Raw genomic sequence first — 16,514 nt, forward strand, 5'->3', positions numbered from 1 at the left:
ATTCAAGTCTTGGTATCAATTTGTTGCTGAGAATTGAATGATCCAGCTATGATTGGCAAAACTAATTCCTGAGCATTTTTCTCTTTCTATACAAAATAAGAAACCACTGAATTCCCTCAATATAAAGGGTATTGAAGCATTTTATGTTTAATCATTTTTAAATGCTGTCCAGATTGTCAAGGATAATACTCATGCTGTCATACTTCTGTGTTCTGTTTATTGCAGTGGATGAATTATAACTATGAATCATGTTTTGGCACCAAAGAGCTTTGATGTGATCAATTTAAGACTTTTAACCATATTGTGACATTTGCATTTAATTATTTTTGGAGACATTAATTTCGTATCATGCAAAAAACTTGTTCTGTAAAGATTCTTCTACTCTGTAATAAAGTATTGAATAGTTACAAAAGAACAATTGCAAAATATGTTGTGTCCTTAACAGTTTTGGAGAAATAACTTCAGCTTTATAACAATGGAAAATGACAAGTTCTGAAAATCTATCAATTTTGTTAAATTGTTTAGTTTCTTACAGCTCACAAAATAGTTAGAAAGGGTCTACTGCTTAAAAATATTGCTTTCCAATATTTTTCTACAAATTACTTTTCTATTTTGTTTGAAGTATGAGTCGCTGTATACAATGTAGTTTGGTAGAATCGAATAATTTGAATCTGATAAGTGAGACTCTGTACTATGAGGAGCCAGAGGGCATAAATTTATGTCGAACATCAAAATATTAAAATGTAAGGATAATGGAACTATTATTTTTCCATAGAAACCACGGTGGGAGCAGGGCTGACAATAAAAGGGAAGCAGGGAAAATACCTTTTAAAGGAAAAAAGTTAGAAGTGGCATAGGGAAAGGCTGGGAAATGGTACTAACTGGAATGCTGGCAAAAGTTCAAAAGACCAAATGGCCTCCTTCTGGCCTGTAAAATGTTATTATACTGTGGAAAAAAACATGTTCTATAGGCTTTCAGTACCATCTTGGCTCCAGAAGTTAGCTAGCAATTTTAGCTTGAGGCAGGCAGAACAAAAAAAAATACTGGCTGTAAATGTAATTCCCTCGTCCTAGTCTCCCATTATTAAGGAAATACTTTATGTAAACCATCAGCAAAAATAAAAACTTAACAAAGGTCACCAGACCTGAAACATTAACTCTGCTTTTTCTCCACAGATGCTGTCAGACCTGCTGAGTTTTTCCAGCAATTTCTGTTTGTTTCTAATTTCCAGCATCCACAGTTCTGTGGGTGTTTTAATGCAAAGCATACTTTTCAACTAAATTATTGTCTTTGAAAGATTTTTGAGTACAAAAGTACATGCTAAGATAAATTAAGCATGAACCACAGTGCACAGCGAAACCAAAGTTTATAATTTGAAGGGTTACTGGTCTAGAATATTAAAATTTCTAGACTAAAAATCTGATATAAAATTTCCATCTTTTTTCAGGAAAAAGAATGATTTGTCAGACTGGAATGCACCACTGTTTATTCCTAATAAGATATTCTACTCCAAACTTTCAAGGGATTTTCAAAAGCCTATCCTAAACAATTATTCATGTTTCATAACATTATGTCAAGTATGACTGGATTTTTAAAAAAAATTGATTTACCATTGTTCCACGTACTGAGATGCAGTGTAAAGTATTGTATTATGTGCTAAACAGACAAGTCAAACTTTACATAAGTAGTTCACAGTAATAGGACAGAATGCAGAATGTAGTGTTACAGTTGGAGTGAAGATGCAGAAAAAGATGAACTCTAATATATGAAAGGTCCATTCATAAGTCAGATCACAGCGGGGAAGAAGCTGTTCTTAAATCTGTTGGTATTTGTTTTCAAACTTTTGTGTCTTCTCCCCAATGAAAGAGAGTAGAACCAGAGTGGGAAGGGTCTTTAATTGTGTTGGCTGCTTTCCCAGGGGAACGTGTAGTGTAGGCAGAGTGAATGGAAGGAAGGCTGGTTTTTGTGATGGACTGGGCTGCATTCACAACTGTCTGTAATTTCTTGCAGTCTTGGGCAGAGCAGTTGTCATACCAGCCTATGATACGTCCAGATAGGATGCTTTCTATGGTGCACCTATAAAAGCTGGTAATACAAAATAGCAGGATATTACCACCCTTGCATTCCACTTGACGCCTCAACCTTTTACATAATTATTGCTCCACTATACTAACTCACTTTATACTCACATTTCCAAATGTTGTACATCAAAGCATCTTTCTGATGATGTAACGAAAACTAATTTATATCAATTCTTGGTGTTGCAGGTGATTGATGGAACTTTATGCGGTCCTGATACCACATCAGTTTGTGTCCAAGGTCAATGTGTAAAAGCTGGCTGTGACCATGTCATTGGATCCAGCAAGAAATTTGACAAGTGTGCAGTATGTGGTGGAAATAGCTCAACATGCAGGAAAATAAGTGGCTCTCTGAACAAGTCCAGGTATATTAATTTCATATTCTTCAAAGTTAAGAGCTAACAAGAAACCCAATGGATGATTTATGCTTTGGTAGTTTGGAAACATTTCTATAATTTGATCCTATAGATGGAGGCAAAATTATTTAGCAAATGTAGTAAACTTAGGTTCACTAACTTTAAATTTATAAATAGAATTAGTTAAAATATTAATTGCAGCATGCAATAGTTAAAACACTCCAATATTGCATTCTGAATTTGGTATTTTAATCATGACATTCAAACCTATTGTAAAGAGTGATTGGTCTCTTGCAAGCTAGTTGCTTTGAGAATTAAATAAAAACAACTGAAGGACATTTGCCCTCTTACTAAAGGCAATGGTATGAATACGAGGATGTCAAACAATTAAAAATAACCTTAACACAAATTACCAATAACAAACACCAATCTTAAAATACATAAAATGGCTGGGTCAATAGTTACATCCTTAGTACAATGGATCCTTATCTATAACCTGGAAAGAACCATTACGTAAGTATTCTGAGTAAAATGAGACTAGAGGAGAAGACAATTGGAGCTAAAGACATATCACGCATTATGGGAATGATGGACTGAATAGTTCTGTGTCTTGGTGATTTTGTTGGCATCCTATTAGACCTGCTAATTGTTAACCTTCTTCAAGGTGGAATTGGGGATTTTAAGAAAATTGACCCCAACCCAGTATAAATACGTTACTGAATGAAAGGGAGACTGCCTTCATCTCCAGTTTTTCACTGTGATTTCAACTAACGTCCAGAAACAGTTGAAGATCGGTCTGTCATAAATTCAGAGAAAACATTTCATGCTTCTTTGTTTATGTTATTAAAAGCCCTTCATTGTGTCACACGTCACAGCAAATCTGATGAAAAGAAATTAATCACTTTAGTTTTTATTGGTCTGTGTTCTTTTCTTGTGTTCCTAGGTATGGCTATAATGATATTGTGACAGTCCCTGCTGGAGCAACCAATATAGATATCAAACAACGGAGCCATAAGGGGATTAAACATGATGGTAATTATCTAGCTGTGAAGCTGTTGGATGATAAGTACATTCTGAATGGAGACTATTCTGTGATAACAGTAGAACAAGATATTCCGATCGGTGGGGCTATTCTCAAGTACAGTGGCTCCTCTACCACTCTGGAAAGAATTCAAAGTTTCAATCAGCTCCAGGAGCCACTGATAATTCAGCTGCTGTCTATTGGTATAGATACATTACCTCCCAGGGTCAAGTACAGTTTTTTCATCCCTAAAGATGTTTTATTTAGCAAGCAGAAAGCCAAAACCAACAAGAAGTCCCCTAATGCCATAAAACAATCCATTGCTTCTCAGTATACGCTTGGAGAATGGTCAGAATGTTCTCGTACCTGTGGATCTGGTTGGCAGAGGAGAAATGTAGAATGCAAGGACCAAGATGGCAACGTATCCTTGGAATGCAACTGGGCATTGAAGCCAGAAGACATCAGACCCTGTGCTGATATGCCATGCCCACTTTGGCAACTAGGCTTTTGGTCCTCCTGTTCAAGAACTTGTGGCAAAGGAGAAAGGAAGCGAACTGCTTTATGCGTTGAATACACTGGCAAAACCACAGAAGACGATAAATGTGATCTTTCCAAAAAACCCAAATCTGTGACTGAGGAGTGCTTCTTGCAGGAGTGCTAAATATGGCTACTTTTTAATGTGAAAAGAAATACAATCTGACAGCCCATACTAACCAGACGTGACGTTGCTTAGCTTCAGGGTTGTGTACCATAGAAAAATGGAGAAAATGCACTAACTGACCCAAACAGGTCAACAAAGTAGACCTGTTTGCTGTAGTAAGAGAGCAAATACCACTGTATATCATTTTTGTTGTTTTGCCAGATAGTGATCTACCTCAGATGATAGAGAACGTTGCCTTTCAGAAGTTAGGCTAATATACTGTAAGTTTTTCCTATATGCTGCTGTTTCAGTCTTAACGCTCAACAAGTCGACATTGGAAAGATGACAAACCTGCAATCATAGTAACTGTAATTTAAAAATTAAGAGGTACTGCCTTTGGTGTGTCTATAATAGTTTGTTACATATCAGTCCCATACAACAGTGTCTATATTTTATGGAAGATTTAAAACTAATTCAGATGTAGCATTCCAATACTATATATAGAGTACCTGAGGTATCATATACCTTCAATGAAGGAGTGTAGTTATTTTTAAGCTTCCTTTTAAAGCTATTTATTTTTGTACAGTTTATATCTTGTACTTCAGATTGTTTTTTAGATGCTGCTGTGTTACAGACAAGAGTACTTTCTTCTCCCCTTTATCTGTATAGATGCTTTACTTTGATGCACACCTGGTTCTTAGCTCTTATGTGGCAAATAAGGAGATTCTGGTCAAACTGAGAGCACGTGAAAATAAGTTGACATTGTTTTATAAATACTTTATAAAATTGTGATCATGTAAGAACGTTGCCACTTTAGTGAATAATGCAGAATTTGCTCTGTCAACAGCCCTGTTTAATCTCGCACAATAAATCATGAACTATAACTTTTATTCTACCTTCTGGAATTATGTTTTTAAACAAAAAGGTAAATAATTCTTTCCTTTTGCTCATTATCTCGTGTGTTATTCCTTCTATTTTACTTTCTTTGTCTCCCCAAAACTCCATTGATGGGCATTACTCACATCATTGGTTTTATCTATGTGATTGTAAATCTCTCATCTCCACAAAACTAAATCAAAATCTTGTTTTGTGAGCAGAGGATTTTAAATGTTAATTAGTCAAAGTAAACATACATATTAATATACATGGTAAAATTCATTAACAAACCATCATAATGCTAGAGTTACCATTCTTAATAGAAAAAAATGCAGTGGAATTGTAGTACGGTCTGAGTCTTAACCTTTTATTCCAGCTTTCACTGAGGCATTAGTAGATTTGAGAACAATACCAATGAAAACATTGCTGTTTCTAGCAACAAAAGACCCAGCCCATCACCTTTTATCAACTAATTACAGAAGTGTGTTGTCATTTCTCTGAGCAAGAAGGAAAAATACATCGAAGGGAATTTCAGTAATAGTGAAAGCTGAATTTTTGTGATTGTATCAAAGCCTGTTCTTAGATTGCTGTGCAGAATGCATATCAGTAGAACTCCTAAACACAGTTTGAAATACAAATTCTTCCCATGACTGATATAAAAAACGCTTCATGCTTTACACATAATTATGCAGCAAGCAGAAGAAAAAGGTTTGAAATAAGTAAAATATATTTGATTTCCAAGCCAACACCTTTTATTGTTTATGCACAATCCATGCTGGCTTGAATTTTACCTCAAGGTTCTATGAATAACCAATATTCCAAGCTGGCCAGGCACAATTGTATAGCAATGTCTACTCTGCAGAGATTTTCATATCTACATGTCTGTTCAAAAATGAAGTTTTCATGAGGACTGAATGATGGAGTACAGAAGACATGGATTTAAACTAATGGATCATTGAATGACTAAGAGAACCAGTTTGCACAAATAATGTAATGTCTATGTCAGATAACAAGTTCTGAGAACTGCAGACTTGCAGGAATTATTTTGCATTGAGAAAATAGCACATATCATGAAACTCATCACATAATACTGTTGTTTAACTTTAGTTTGAGTAAAAGTTTCACACTCCACGTCTGAAATGGAAAATTGGATTAGAATCAAACATTGTTGAATTATCTCACCCAAACATTATGTGGCACATCAAACTGCAAGGAATACATAATAAAAGTGGTATTTTAAACATTGGAGTCAATAACTAACACGTTTTAGTTAAGAATCTTCCTGTGAGTTACTTGTCCAGTGTAATATTTGACTTCGAATTAAATTTGACTGAGTAGCTTTTAATTTGTAAACATTAATGTTCAGCAGTAATTTCCAACTTTTCCAAGAGTCAAGAGATATAATATGGATTCCAGTTAGTCCCTTCTTTTTGACATTACATTGAGGAGATCATGGTTAAATCAAGTCTAGTCAACCCACGCACAAGCATATTTCAATTCATTGCAGATTTGTGGGAAAAGTCCTTTCACAATGAACATGAGAAAAGTTATGAAAATTTCAAAATTGTACATAACTGAGATAGACAAACAAAGCTCCAAAATTTGGGTTGTTAACAAATTAGGACAGATGGGATAGTTGGAAACAGATCAAAGTCAACAAGACTATCTAAAAATCTGAGACTTCATAATTCCCCAGTGAATCCCTGCCAGGTCTGTATGCAATGGTTTATATGTGCAATAAAAGAAATGAGAAATTATAGTATCTATCCCACTGTAGATTCAAAATGAGTAGTGCTCAGGAACAAAAGACTGTTCATGTAGCAATCGTATGACATAATTGTCCGACAGTTTGTCAGGTATTTACCGGATGAACATAAATTTACTCCAAATAAATATCATCTTCAATTCCAACCACAAACACCATCCCTCTCCTCTGCATTTTCCAAGATTAAACCACACTGTTTGCAATATTGATGAAGTATTTGACACCAAGGTGAGATTACTGGTTCATAGCCACGTCCTCATTCAGATTGCCAATTTTACCTCTGCAACATTAGTTTGCCCAGCCCCTACCTCTGCTCATCTGCTACTGAAGCTTTTGACTGTGCCTTTATTACCTTTAGATCTAACTATTCAAATGAATTTCTATCAAATGTAGAAAGATGTGGCATATCAAAGAGTAGAGACAGGGTTTGAGGGGAAGATAGTGATTTGGATAATGAGAACAGCAAGAAGGCAGAAAGAAAAAAAAACCTAGCAATACACCAACAACCAAGGCTAAATATTATAAATATACCACAAAAACAATTAACTGCTCTGTATCTTAATATATGTAGCATTCATAACAAAGTAAACAAATTAATTGTACACTTTTTTATTCATTCATGTGATGTGAGTGTTGCCCATTTATTGCCCATCCCTAGTTGCCCTTGAGAAAGTGGTGGTGAGCTTGCCTTATTGAATCATTGCAGTCCACATGCTGCAGACTGATCCACAATGCCCTTAGGGAAGACATTCCCAGATTTTGAACCAGCAACAATGAAGAAACAGCAATTTATTTCCAAGTCAGGATGGTGAGTGGCTTGGAGGGGAACTTGAAGGTGGTGTTCTCATGAATCTGCTGCCCTTGTCCTCCGAGATGGAATTGGTTGTGGATTTGGAAGGTGCTGTCTGATGATCTTTTGTGAATTTCTGCCATCTATCTTGCAGATATAGCGCTCTACCTCTACTGGGCATTAAAATAACTAATATGACCCAGTAGTGATTACTGAGTCATGGGCTCTGGGATTGCCTCTCGTGGTCCTGTGTATTCAGGAATATGCCACACTCAAGAAAAGTAAACAATTAGATAAAAATGGAAGGAGCATTTAATCAAAGATAGCATTTCTGCAATTGATAGAGATGAACTTGGCTGAGGAGGTCAGAATGTAGAATTGATTTGGATGGAGAATGATAATAGGTGGAAAAAGATCACTAGTGGAAGTGGTCCACTGGCATTCCTAATTTGAAACCATAATGTGGGATGAAGTATACAACAAGAGATATACATGTCTAGGATACAGGAATGACAAGAGTTAATTTACATAATTTTGGAAAAATCAGATTGGCAGTAGCAGCTGGGCTGAGGAGGTCATTCAGTGCTTTAGTTTCTTAGAGCAGTACATTTTGGAACTGAGAGCAATTGTATTCAACTACAGATTGTTTCATGTGACAGAACCTCAGAATTAAAGCACCCCTAGATAGCATCAATCAATATGATTAAATTTTACATCCAGTTTGAAAGGGAGAAGATTGGGTGTAAGACTGACATTTTAAAATTAAATAAGGTAACTGTGGGCATGAAAGCTGAACTGGTTGAAATGGAAAAGAGTAGGTGATAGATCAATAGTGACATAATGGCAAATATTTAAGGGGATGTTTCAAAATACTCAGTCAGTAGATTAAGAAAAATAAAACCAAAAAAAAGAACTCACTTTCTGACTGAAGAAATTAGGGAAAGTATCAAATTAAGGAAATGCATATAACTAATCCAAAGATGTGCAGGTCAGGTGAATTGGCCATGCTAAATTGCCCATAGTGTTAGGTGCATCAGTCAAGGGTAAATGTAGGGGAATGGGTCTGGGTGGGTTGCTCTTTGGAAGGTCGGTGTGGGCTTGTTGGGCCGAAGGGCCTGTTTCCGCACTGTAAGGAATCTAATCTAAATATGCAAAGATGACTGGCAGATCAGATGATTGGCCAGATAATAAAAGAAAGTCAAAGAATGAGTAAAAGGTTAATCAAGACAAAAAACTTGGAGCATGAAAGGAAGATAGCTAGCAACATAGAAATGAATATCAAAAGTTTCTTTTGGTAGTTAAAATTAAAAAGTGAAGTAAAGTGAGTGTTGGTCTTCCAGAGAGTGAGAATGTGACGTTAATATTTTGTTTGATGTCACTAAAGAGAGTACAAAATACAATCCAGTAATAGCTATACCTCAGGGACTAGGAAAAGAGAGATGAATTTAGGAAACTTACAATCAGGAGGTAAGTGGTACTAAGCAAACTTTTCGAGCTGTGAGTTGACATGTGTCTTGATCTTATAAACTTCATCTTAAATTGAATTGCTTGTGTAGGTAAACTAATGTTACTTTTCCAAAATTCCTTAGATTCAGGAAAGGTTGCATCAGATTGGATGGTGGCAAATACAGTCCCTCTAATTAAGAAGGGAGGGAATTAGAAGAAGTAAACTATACACCATTTTGCTTGACATCTGTCATGGGGAATACATTAGAATCAATCATTATTGTAGAGATTATAGCTACACATTCAGACTCAAGAGAGTCAGGAAGAGACAGTATGGTTTCATCAAAAATGGATCATGTTTAGTCCCACAGGGGTCTGTACTAGGGTCTCATCATTTTACAATTTGCATGAATGTATTAAATGCAAACAGTGAAGGTAAGGTCGCTAAAACATAGGTTGACAAGTTGTGGCAAATGAATATGGAATAGTTGAGTGAGTGTACAAAAATCTAACTAATAGAATACAAATGAGAAAATGTAAGCTTATTCATTTTGGCAGGGAGAATAACAAAGAAGAGTATTTCTAAACAGAGAATTACTACACAATTCTCAGGTTTAGAGGGATTAAATGTTCTGGTGTATAAGTCAAAAATGCTAGTATGCAGGTAAAGCACATAATCAAGAAGGCTAATGGAATGTAATTCTCCACTACAGGAGAAATTGTACATAAAAATAAGGATTTATGCTTCTGTTACACAAGGTGAGACTACATTTTGAATACTGTGTGCAATTTTGATCTCTTTATTTAAGAAAGGATGTAAATGCATTAGAAGCAGTTCAGAGCAGGTTTATGAGATTGATACTTGGAATGAAAATTGTGTCTCATAAGGATATATTTGACAGGATGGACTAGTTTGAATCGAGTTCAGGAGAGAGAGGGGTAACTTGATTGAAGTGTATAAAGACCATGAATGCCACTGACAAGGTTGACACAGAAAGGATGTTTCCTCTCCTTGAGTCAGTTCAGAGCCAAGAGACACTGATTTAAAATTAAACATCTCCCTTTCAGGGTAGTGGTGAAAATAATTTAATTGTGTCAGAGGGTTGTATGACTTTGAAACACGCTGCTTCAAAAGGCAATGGAGGGTGGGCTCATTGAATATTTTGCAGATAGAAGTGAATAATTGTTTGTTATTGAGGTGAATCAGTTGTCAGCAGGTCTAAATTTGAAGTAGAATTTAAAACAGAGACAGATCAGCCATGATGTTGTTGAATGGAAAAGCAGCCTTGAAGAGAGGAGTGGTCTACTTCAGCTCCTATTATATAAAGCACATCGATCCTCCACCTGCCATGAATCTAAAATCATCTAAAATTCTGCCAACTTGCACTAGTTCCTTTCACACATCACGTCTGTGATCTTTGGCTTAAACTGGATCTCAACTAGGCACCACCTTGATTTTACCATTCTCATTCTTGCTCTGAACATTTCATATGTTGACCGTCCACATTTTTATAACCACCACCAGCCTTGCAAGTCCCCAAGGCATCTATACTCCTCCAGTTTTGCCATGTTGCCCTTCCCCAGTTTTAATCACTCCACCCATGGCAATCAGGTCCTCAGTTGCTGAAGCTCCAAGTTCTAGAATTCTGACCCCACCTCCCTGCTACCCTAACTTTCTTTCTTTCTCAAATTGCTTTTTAGCTAATACTTGGTTATCTTGCCTAATATCTCCTTTTCTGGCTTGGTGTCTAACTTGGTTTGATGGCACTCCTACAAAGTGCCTTGGGACATTTAAGTATATTAAAGGCACTATGGAGTTGGTTTACTGGGTGCATTATAAAATCTAATACAAGGACCATTTGGAGACTTTAATTCAGGCTAGTTTGACTTAAAAAAAAATGCTGTTGTATCTTTAATTGACTACCGTGCCCAGTCAGTGCTGGAGTTATTTTACATCAGCAGGAGTATTCAGGAGGGATTAGACCACACCGCTTAGACCACACTGGTTTAGAAGATATCGTTGAACAGTGCTAAAGTACGCTCATAATGTGGACGCAGTTCTTGTGGTACTGAACCCCACAGTAAATAGCCTACAAAGCCTCGCTCTTGACATTCATATATAAATAGTGCCCATTAGGTGAGTTAACAAAAAATGACTAGCAGCTGGGAATCAAACCGCACAGTGAGCCAACTCATTCTGGGGAAGAAGAAAAATTTAGAGGAAACTATTCATACCCAAATATATTAAGAAGGTAACAGTTCTATGAAACAATGTCTGAGTGGCATTCAATCATACCCAGGTATCTATAGTGTGGGGCATATTCTGGTTCATCACAACTTATAATTCTAATGTACCATATAATTATCCTTAACTTTAATTATCTGCAATTGGCCATTGTTCACCTGTGGACAAGCCTTGTCAGTTCATAGTTGCCCTTTACTGTTCCTGACATTTGCCCAAGACATTGCAGACAAGGGAAATTTAGAGGCCCCTTTTGCTGGCAAGGACCTTGAGGTGTAGTGTACGTACAGGATATTCTCTTCCCCTTGGACTAGCAGAGAAACTCCAATACCGACTGTTCCAGCTCGGTCTGAGGTAGCCACAGTCAAGCCTCAGCCAATTAGAGGAATACATAGCATTGTGAGAAGCAAGGTATTGATCTTCTCCATTCCACCACCATCTTCTCTCTGATACTCACATTAACCCTCTTTCTGCTAAGGCTCATGCTCCACCATGTCCACTATCATCTGCATCAACTTCCCTCACTCACTGACACCAACTCCAATCCTTGACAGCGCTAATGCTCCATGCCCACTGTGCTATCAGTTTACGTAGCCCCTCCTTCTCTCTCATTCCAGAAGGAAAACAACCACCAGTACAGCCGAAAGGATCAAAATGAATGGTCAACTACCCAACTTATGTGGAGAATATCCAGGCTCTGACCAGTCAAGTGGCCAACTGACCACATGCAAGCCCTTGGACTGGTCTCAGAGGCCATTCTTAACTTACTGTGCTGGGACTCCCTAAGTAGAGGCCACCTTCTCCAGCTTGACAAAGGATAACCTGTTCAAGTTTCCTGGCTTTGTGTCTGCAATAAATGATAAGACAATGCAGTAGTACAATGAGCCAGTGCCTCTGACTGAGGCAGGGGGAGAAAGTGCAAAAATGGAAGGGAAGGCAATGCAGAGTAGGGATGATGCAAGCCTACTGGAGCTAACCAAGCCAGAAGTGTGGGCTCACTATCCACACCCTTAACTTGTGCCAGTGAAAGATGAGATGTGAAGAATGGAGCATATGATGTGGAGATGCCAGTATTGGATGGCAGTGGAAAAAGTCAGAAGTCACATGACACCAGATTACAGTCCAACAGGTTATAGTCTCAAGCTTTTGACTTCATTAATCAAAGGATTACTAGTCAAAAGCTTCACTAATCAAAGGTCCAAAAGTTTGTGATTTTAAATAAACCTGTTGGACTATAACCTGGTGTTCTTAGACTTCTGAAGAATGGGGCAGAAATCCTGGAATTAAGTCATTTTAAATGAAATAAGGTAGGCTCAAAGTGTGTGATCACTAAGAGATCAAGCAAACAGCCCAGAGTTGAAGTTTGGTCCAGTCCATGAGTTGGGTGCATACCTCTGAGCACACAGTGTCCTTGGAGCAGTATGATAATGCTAGTTCCTGGTACAGCCCAACGAACTACTTTTAAGTGCAAAATTGATGTGCAAGTGGATTGTAGAAAGCCATGAGGGTTTTTAAGAGGCTGGCGTATGTCATTTGCCAGTGTCTATGGACTTGGGGTGAGTGTGGTTGGTGCCCATGGAGTGTACCCTGAGAGTTGTTGCCCCTGTGCCCAACATGGAAGCCATTTGGAGTAAGGGTTCATCTGAAGTTACCAGGTGCCCACTCTGACTTTCAAGTCAAGAATACTTGCGATCCAGTTCCTTAGGCATACTTGCTGAGAAATATAATTGATTATTAATGAGGCAAATTGTGGCATTAATAAGACAATTAACAAACTATAATTCCCCCTTAATTGGCAACCCAGCTCTACCTCACAAGAAACTCATCTTGCTGCTCGGTAGATACAAAAAGACTGCAGAATGTTACTCACGATGTTGAGATAAATCTTGCCAGAATTCTCATTTGACACTGGCTCATATCTCACCACAACCCATGTTGTTCAGGCTCCTGTAAGATTTTGTCATTTGTTTCCAATTTTTTTGGAGAGAGAAAGACCCAAGCATCATTTACAAATGGTGGTCAGGACCTAATTCCAGGATTACTGCCCCATTCTTAACATCCCATCTTTCACTGACTTGGGATAAGCATGTGGATAGTGATTTCACAGTTTGCAGTCCTGAACTGGTTAGCTCCAATAAGGGGATAGACATCTCTTATCTCCTCCCTCTCAAACCCTCACAATTTGTGTAGAGTCAGGCCAGCTTCTAAATGAACCATAGCAACAGCCCCTCAGAGGTCTTGTAAACAATAGTCTGCATTCAGGAACTTTTGAAAAGTAAATTTAAAAAGTCTTCACCATGCCTTCTCCCATGCCCAGTACATTCCAACTCAGTGCTAACTCATGCTTTCCCATCCATCCCCCATCCCTTATAACCCCTGTACCAACTCATGGTCCCCCCAGTATATACTTTATACAGAAACAATGTGCTAAGTAGTATCATTGGCTTCTGTGGAACGACTTGGATAAAACTCCCTTTCACAAATCATATTTTGAATAAGAATTGCTGTTCCTGTAGCCCTTTCAAAGTGTTAAGCTCTTAACATATCAAGGACCAAAAATTAAACACCATACACTTCTTAATCTTGAATTAAAAAATTGATAAAAAGCCACAGGAAGACTAACCTATTATAGCCAGTAAAAGATGCCTATCAATCAGTCCTCCTCAGTTGTTGAAACAGAACTCCTGCTGAACTAATCCTTTTAAGAGTGTGGGCTCTTAGCCAAGCATGCATAATATGGATTGGTTCAACAGTTCTTTAAATAGAATTGGGTGCTCTCATTATGATTACATGGTGGAGATATGGTATGATAATGTTAGTGTTAAAGGCCCAGACTAACATTTTGGAAACATGAGTTCAAATTCCACCATGGCAGCTGAGTTAGTTAATATATCTGGAATATAATGCTAGTCTCATTAACAGTGATTATAAACTGCAGGATTGTTGTAAAACCCATGTGGATCAAATCTCCTCTAAGGAAGGAAATCTGCTATCATTACTGGGTCTGGCTTATATGTGACTCCATTGCCACACGTAGTTGCATCTTAATTGCCTTCTGAAATGGCCTAGCAAGTCACTAAGATGGCTAAGGAGTCTTACTATCACCCACTTAAGGGCAATTAGGAATGGACATAACTGCTAGCCTTGTCAGCAATGCTAGCATATTATAAGTTATCAAAAACTGCCATATAAATAACCATCATCCAACACTATTTGTCATCAACATAATCCCAGAAAATCTGTTTTCAATGATATTATTTTGAGTGATAAGTGTTGGCACAAACATTGAGGAAAATTTCATTTATTGTCTTCCAAACTGAGTTATAAGATCCCTTGAGTTTAACTTACTCAAGAGCTTTTAATTTTTATCAGGTTAAAAGTCATTCTTTATATCCACCTGAGAGGGCAGACCCAGCATTTGAGAGATAGTACATCCGACAGTTTGGCACTCTCTCAATGCTGCATGACCTTGTCAACCAAGATTGTGTACTCAAGTCACGAGAATGAGTATTGAGTCCACAGCTATTTCATGAGGTGAGAGCAGCACCCAATGAACTTCAATGAACACCCAAAGTATAACCTTGAAATCGCTTAGCTACAATGAATCAAAAGTAGAGAGCATGAGGGCAATTTTTGAATGAGACCACTCAACCAGAACAGAGACAGACCATGAGAGCTCCATGGATGTCTAATGCCAACTTGATGCAATTTTTAAGTCAGCTTGTTGTCACAAAAATGAGCTTGTTGTCAAATAATGATATTTAATTCACCAGCTGGAAGCTTGAATTGAACTTCTAAAAACACAGACTTTTTTTTAAAAATGGAGACTAAAGGTACAAACTTGGAATCAAGGATGCCTACCCTAAATTGCATTTCTATGCATTCCACACTCTAATCCATTGGAAGGGAGAAAGCATTTCTATAAAGTTAGGCCCACACATGTTTATCATCCATTAATGGGATAAAAGTATTGCTGGATACACCAGCATTTATTGTCAATGACCAATTACCCTGGAAAACGTGGTGGTAAACCTTCTGCAGTCCTTGGGCATAGCGATACCCACAGTTCTATTAGAAATTGAGTTCCATGAATTTGGCCCAGTGCATAAAGCTTCTATTAAGGATAATGACCTGATGTAAGCTTGCAAGTAATGTATTTGCTGCCCTTTTCGTTCTAGATATAAAGGTCAGAGGGTGGGGAGGTGAGTTGCTGAGAATCTAGTTCAGTCTCATTTGTAAGGCATTAGGGCAATCAACTAAGGAATTCAATTGTTAAAGATGAACCATTAAGTTCAATCACTTCAACAATGGGATGATAGTTAAGACAGCTTTTCAAGCGTGTTCTAATTGTGTTACCTTTGGAATATAGTTGCAATGATCTTATTTCGATCTTTTTAGGAGAGAGGTCATCTGAGAGCCAACTTGTTTTCACTGCAAGAATTGAATTCAAGCAACTGAAACAGAGAAAAGGAAGACAAAAGTGGAGACCAACCTCTTTTCCCCTCTCCAACCTAACAGTTTCTAAGCTTTTTCACTGACAGTGACCATCCAAGGTCATTTCTGTTGGAGAGAATTAATAGAATTAATTTAATCATACCTCCTCCAGAGGAACAACCATATCCATCAACTATATCTCTAAATGGGAAATTCATAAGACAGCCTTAAACCAGTAATCAAACTACATATTGAATTTATTTTTAATGTTTTGGGACTCTAATTTTGACCAACATATAATTTTGCAATTTGTAATTTATTTGTGTGTGTGTGTATACTTCAGAAGGTTATTTCTATTATCTTAAACAGATTGCTTTAAATCTAAAAAAAAGCTTATCTCTATTTGTTAAATGCAGGAAAACCTGTCCAATTGCCTCTCTTTAATTGCAGTGTTTAAAAAGGTCGTCACTAAATTAATTAACATACCTTTTTCAAAAATAAAAAGTCCTGTTGCAATCAAACAAAAAGAGGGAAAAGGGAAGAGTCATTCTACCCTTCGTCAGCTGATTATAATGCTGTAAATGGATAAATGGTACTTATAAGAGCACTTTTGTGTCAGGCACTATTGGGCAGAAAAGAGGCAACAAAATTTTGCATGAGGGGAAGAGAAATTACATTGGAAAAGAAGAAGCTGTAGAAGCTCACAGTCTAGAGTCAAATGAAACCTAAATCCAAATGGGTTCAGGCTTCTTTTCATTTGTTTATACAGAAGGCACAATTGCTCTATTGAATTTTTGCCCATTCTGAGCAAAGGACAATTGCATCCTTTGTCCATCCTTGTCTTAAACTCTAGAAACTTTCCCTG

General features: G+C 37.3%; 1 protein-coding gene across 2 annotated transcripts in view; it reads left to right on the forward strand.

Moving 5' to 3' along the window:
* The window catches only part of LOC122540669 (A disintegrin and metalloproteinase with thrombospondin motifs 8-like), a 41,058-nt gene extending 25,160 nt beyond the window's left edge, over positions 1–15,898 (forward strand). Inside the window, exons 7-9 of one of the 2 annotated variants that reach the window (XM_043676711.1) lie at positions 2,269–2,444; positions 3,379–3,467; positions 15,614–15,898. In XM_043676711.1, the coding sequence (XP_043532646.1) occupies positions 2,269–2,444; positions 3,379–3,467; positions 15,614–15,753 (405 nt within the window). In that variant the 3' untranslated portion in view covers positions 15,754–15,898. Of the gene's footprint in view, positions 1–2,268; positions 2,445–3,378; positions 4,987–15,613 lie in introns of those variants that run through there. The other variant, XM_043676710.1, reaches the window with a different exon arrangement.
* Positions 15,899–16,514: the final 616 nt, after the last annotated feature.

This window comes from Chiloscyllium plagiosum, chromosome 35 (genome assembly GCF_004010195.1).
Source record: "Chiloscyllium plagiosum isolate BGI_BamShark_2017 chromosome 35, ASM401019v2, whole genome shotgun sequence".
Lineage (NCBI taxonomy): Eukaryota > Metazoa > Chordata > Chondrichthyes > Orectolobiformes > Hemiscylliidae > Chiloscyllium > Chiloscyllium plagiosum.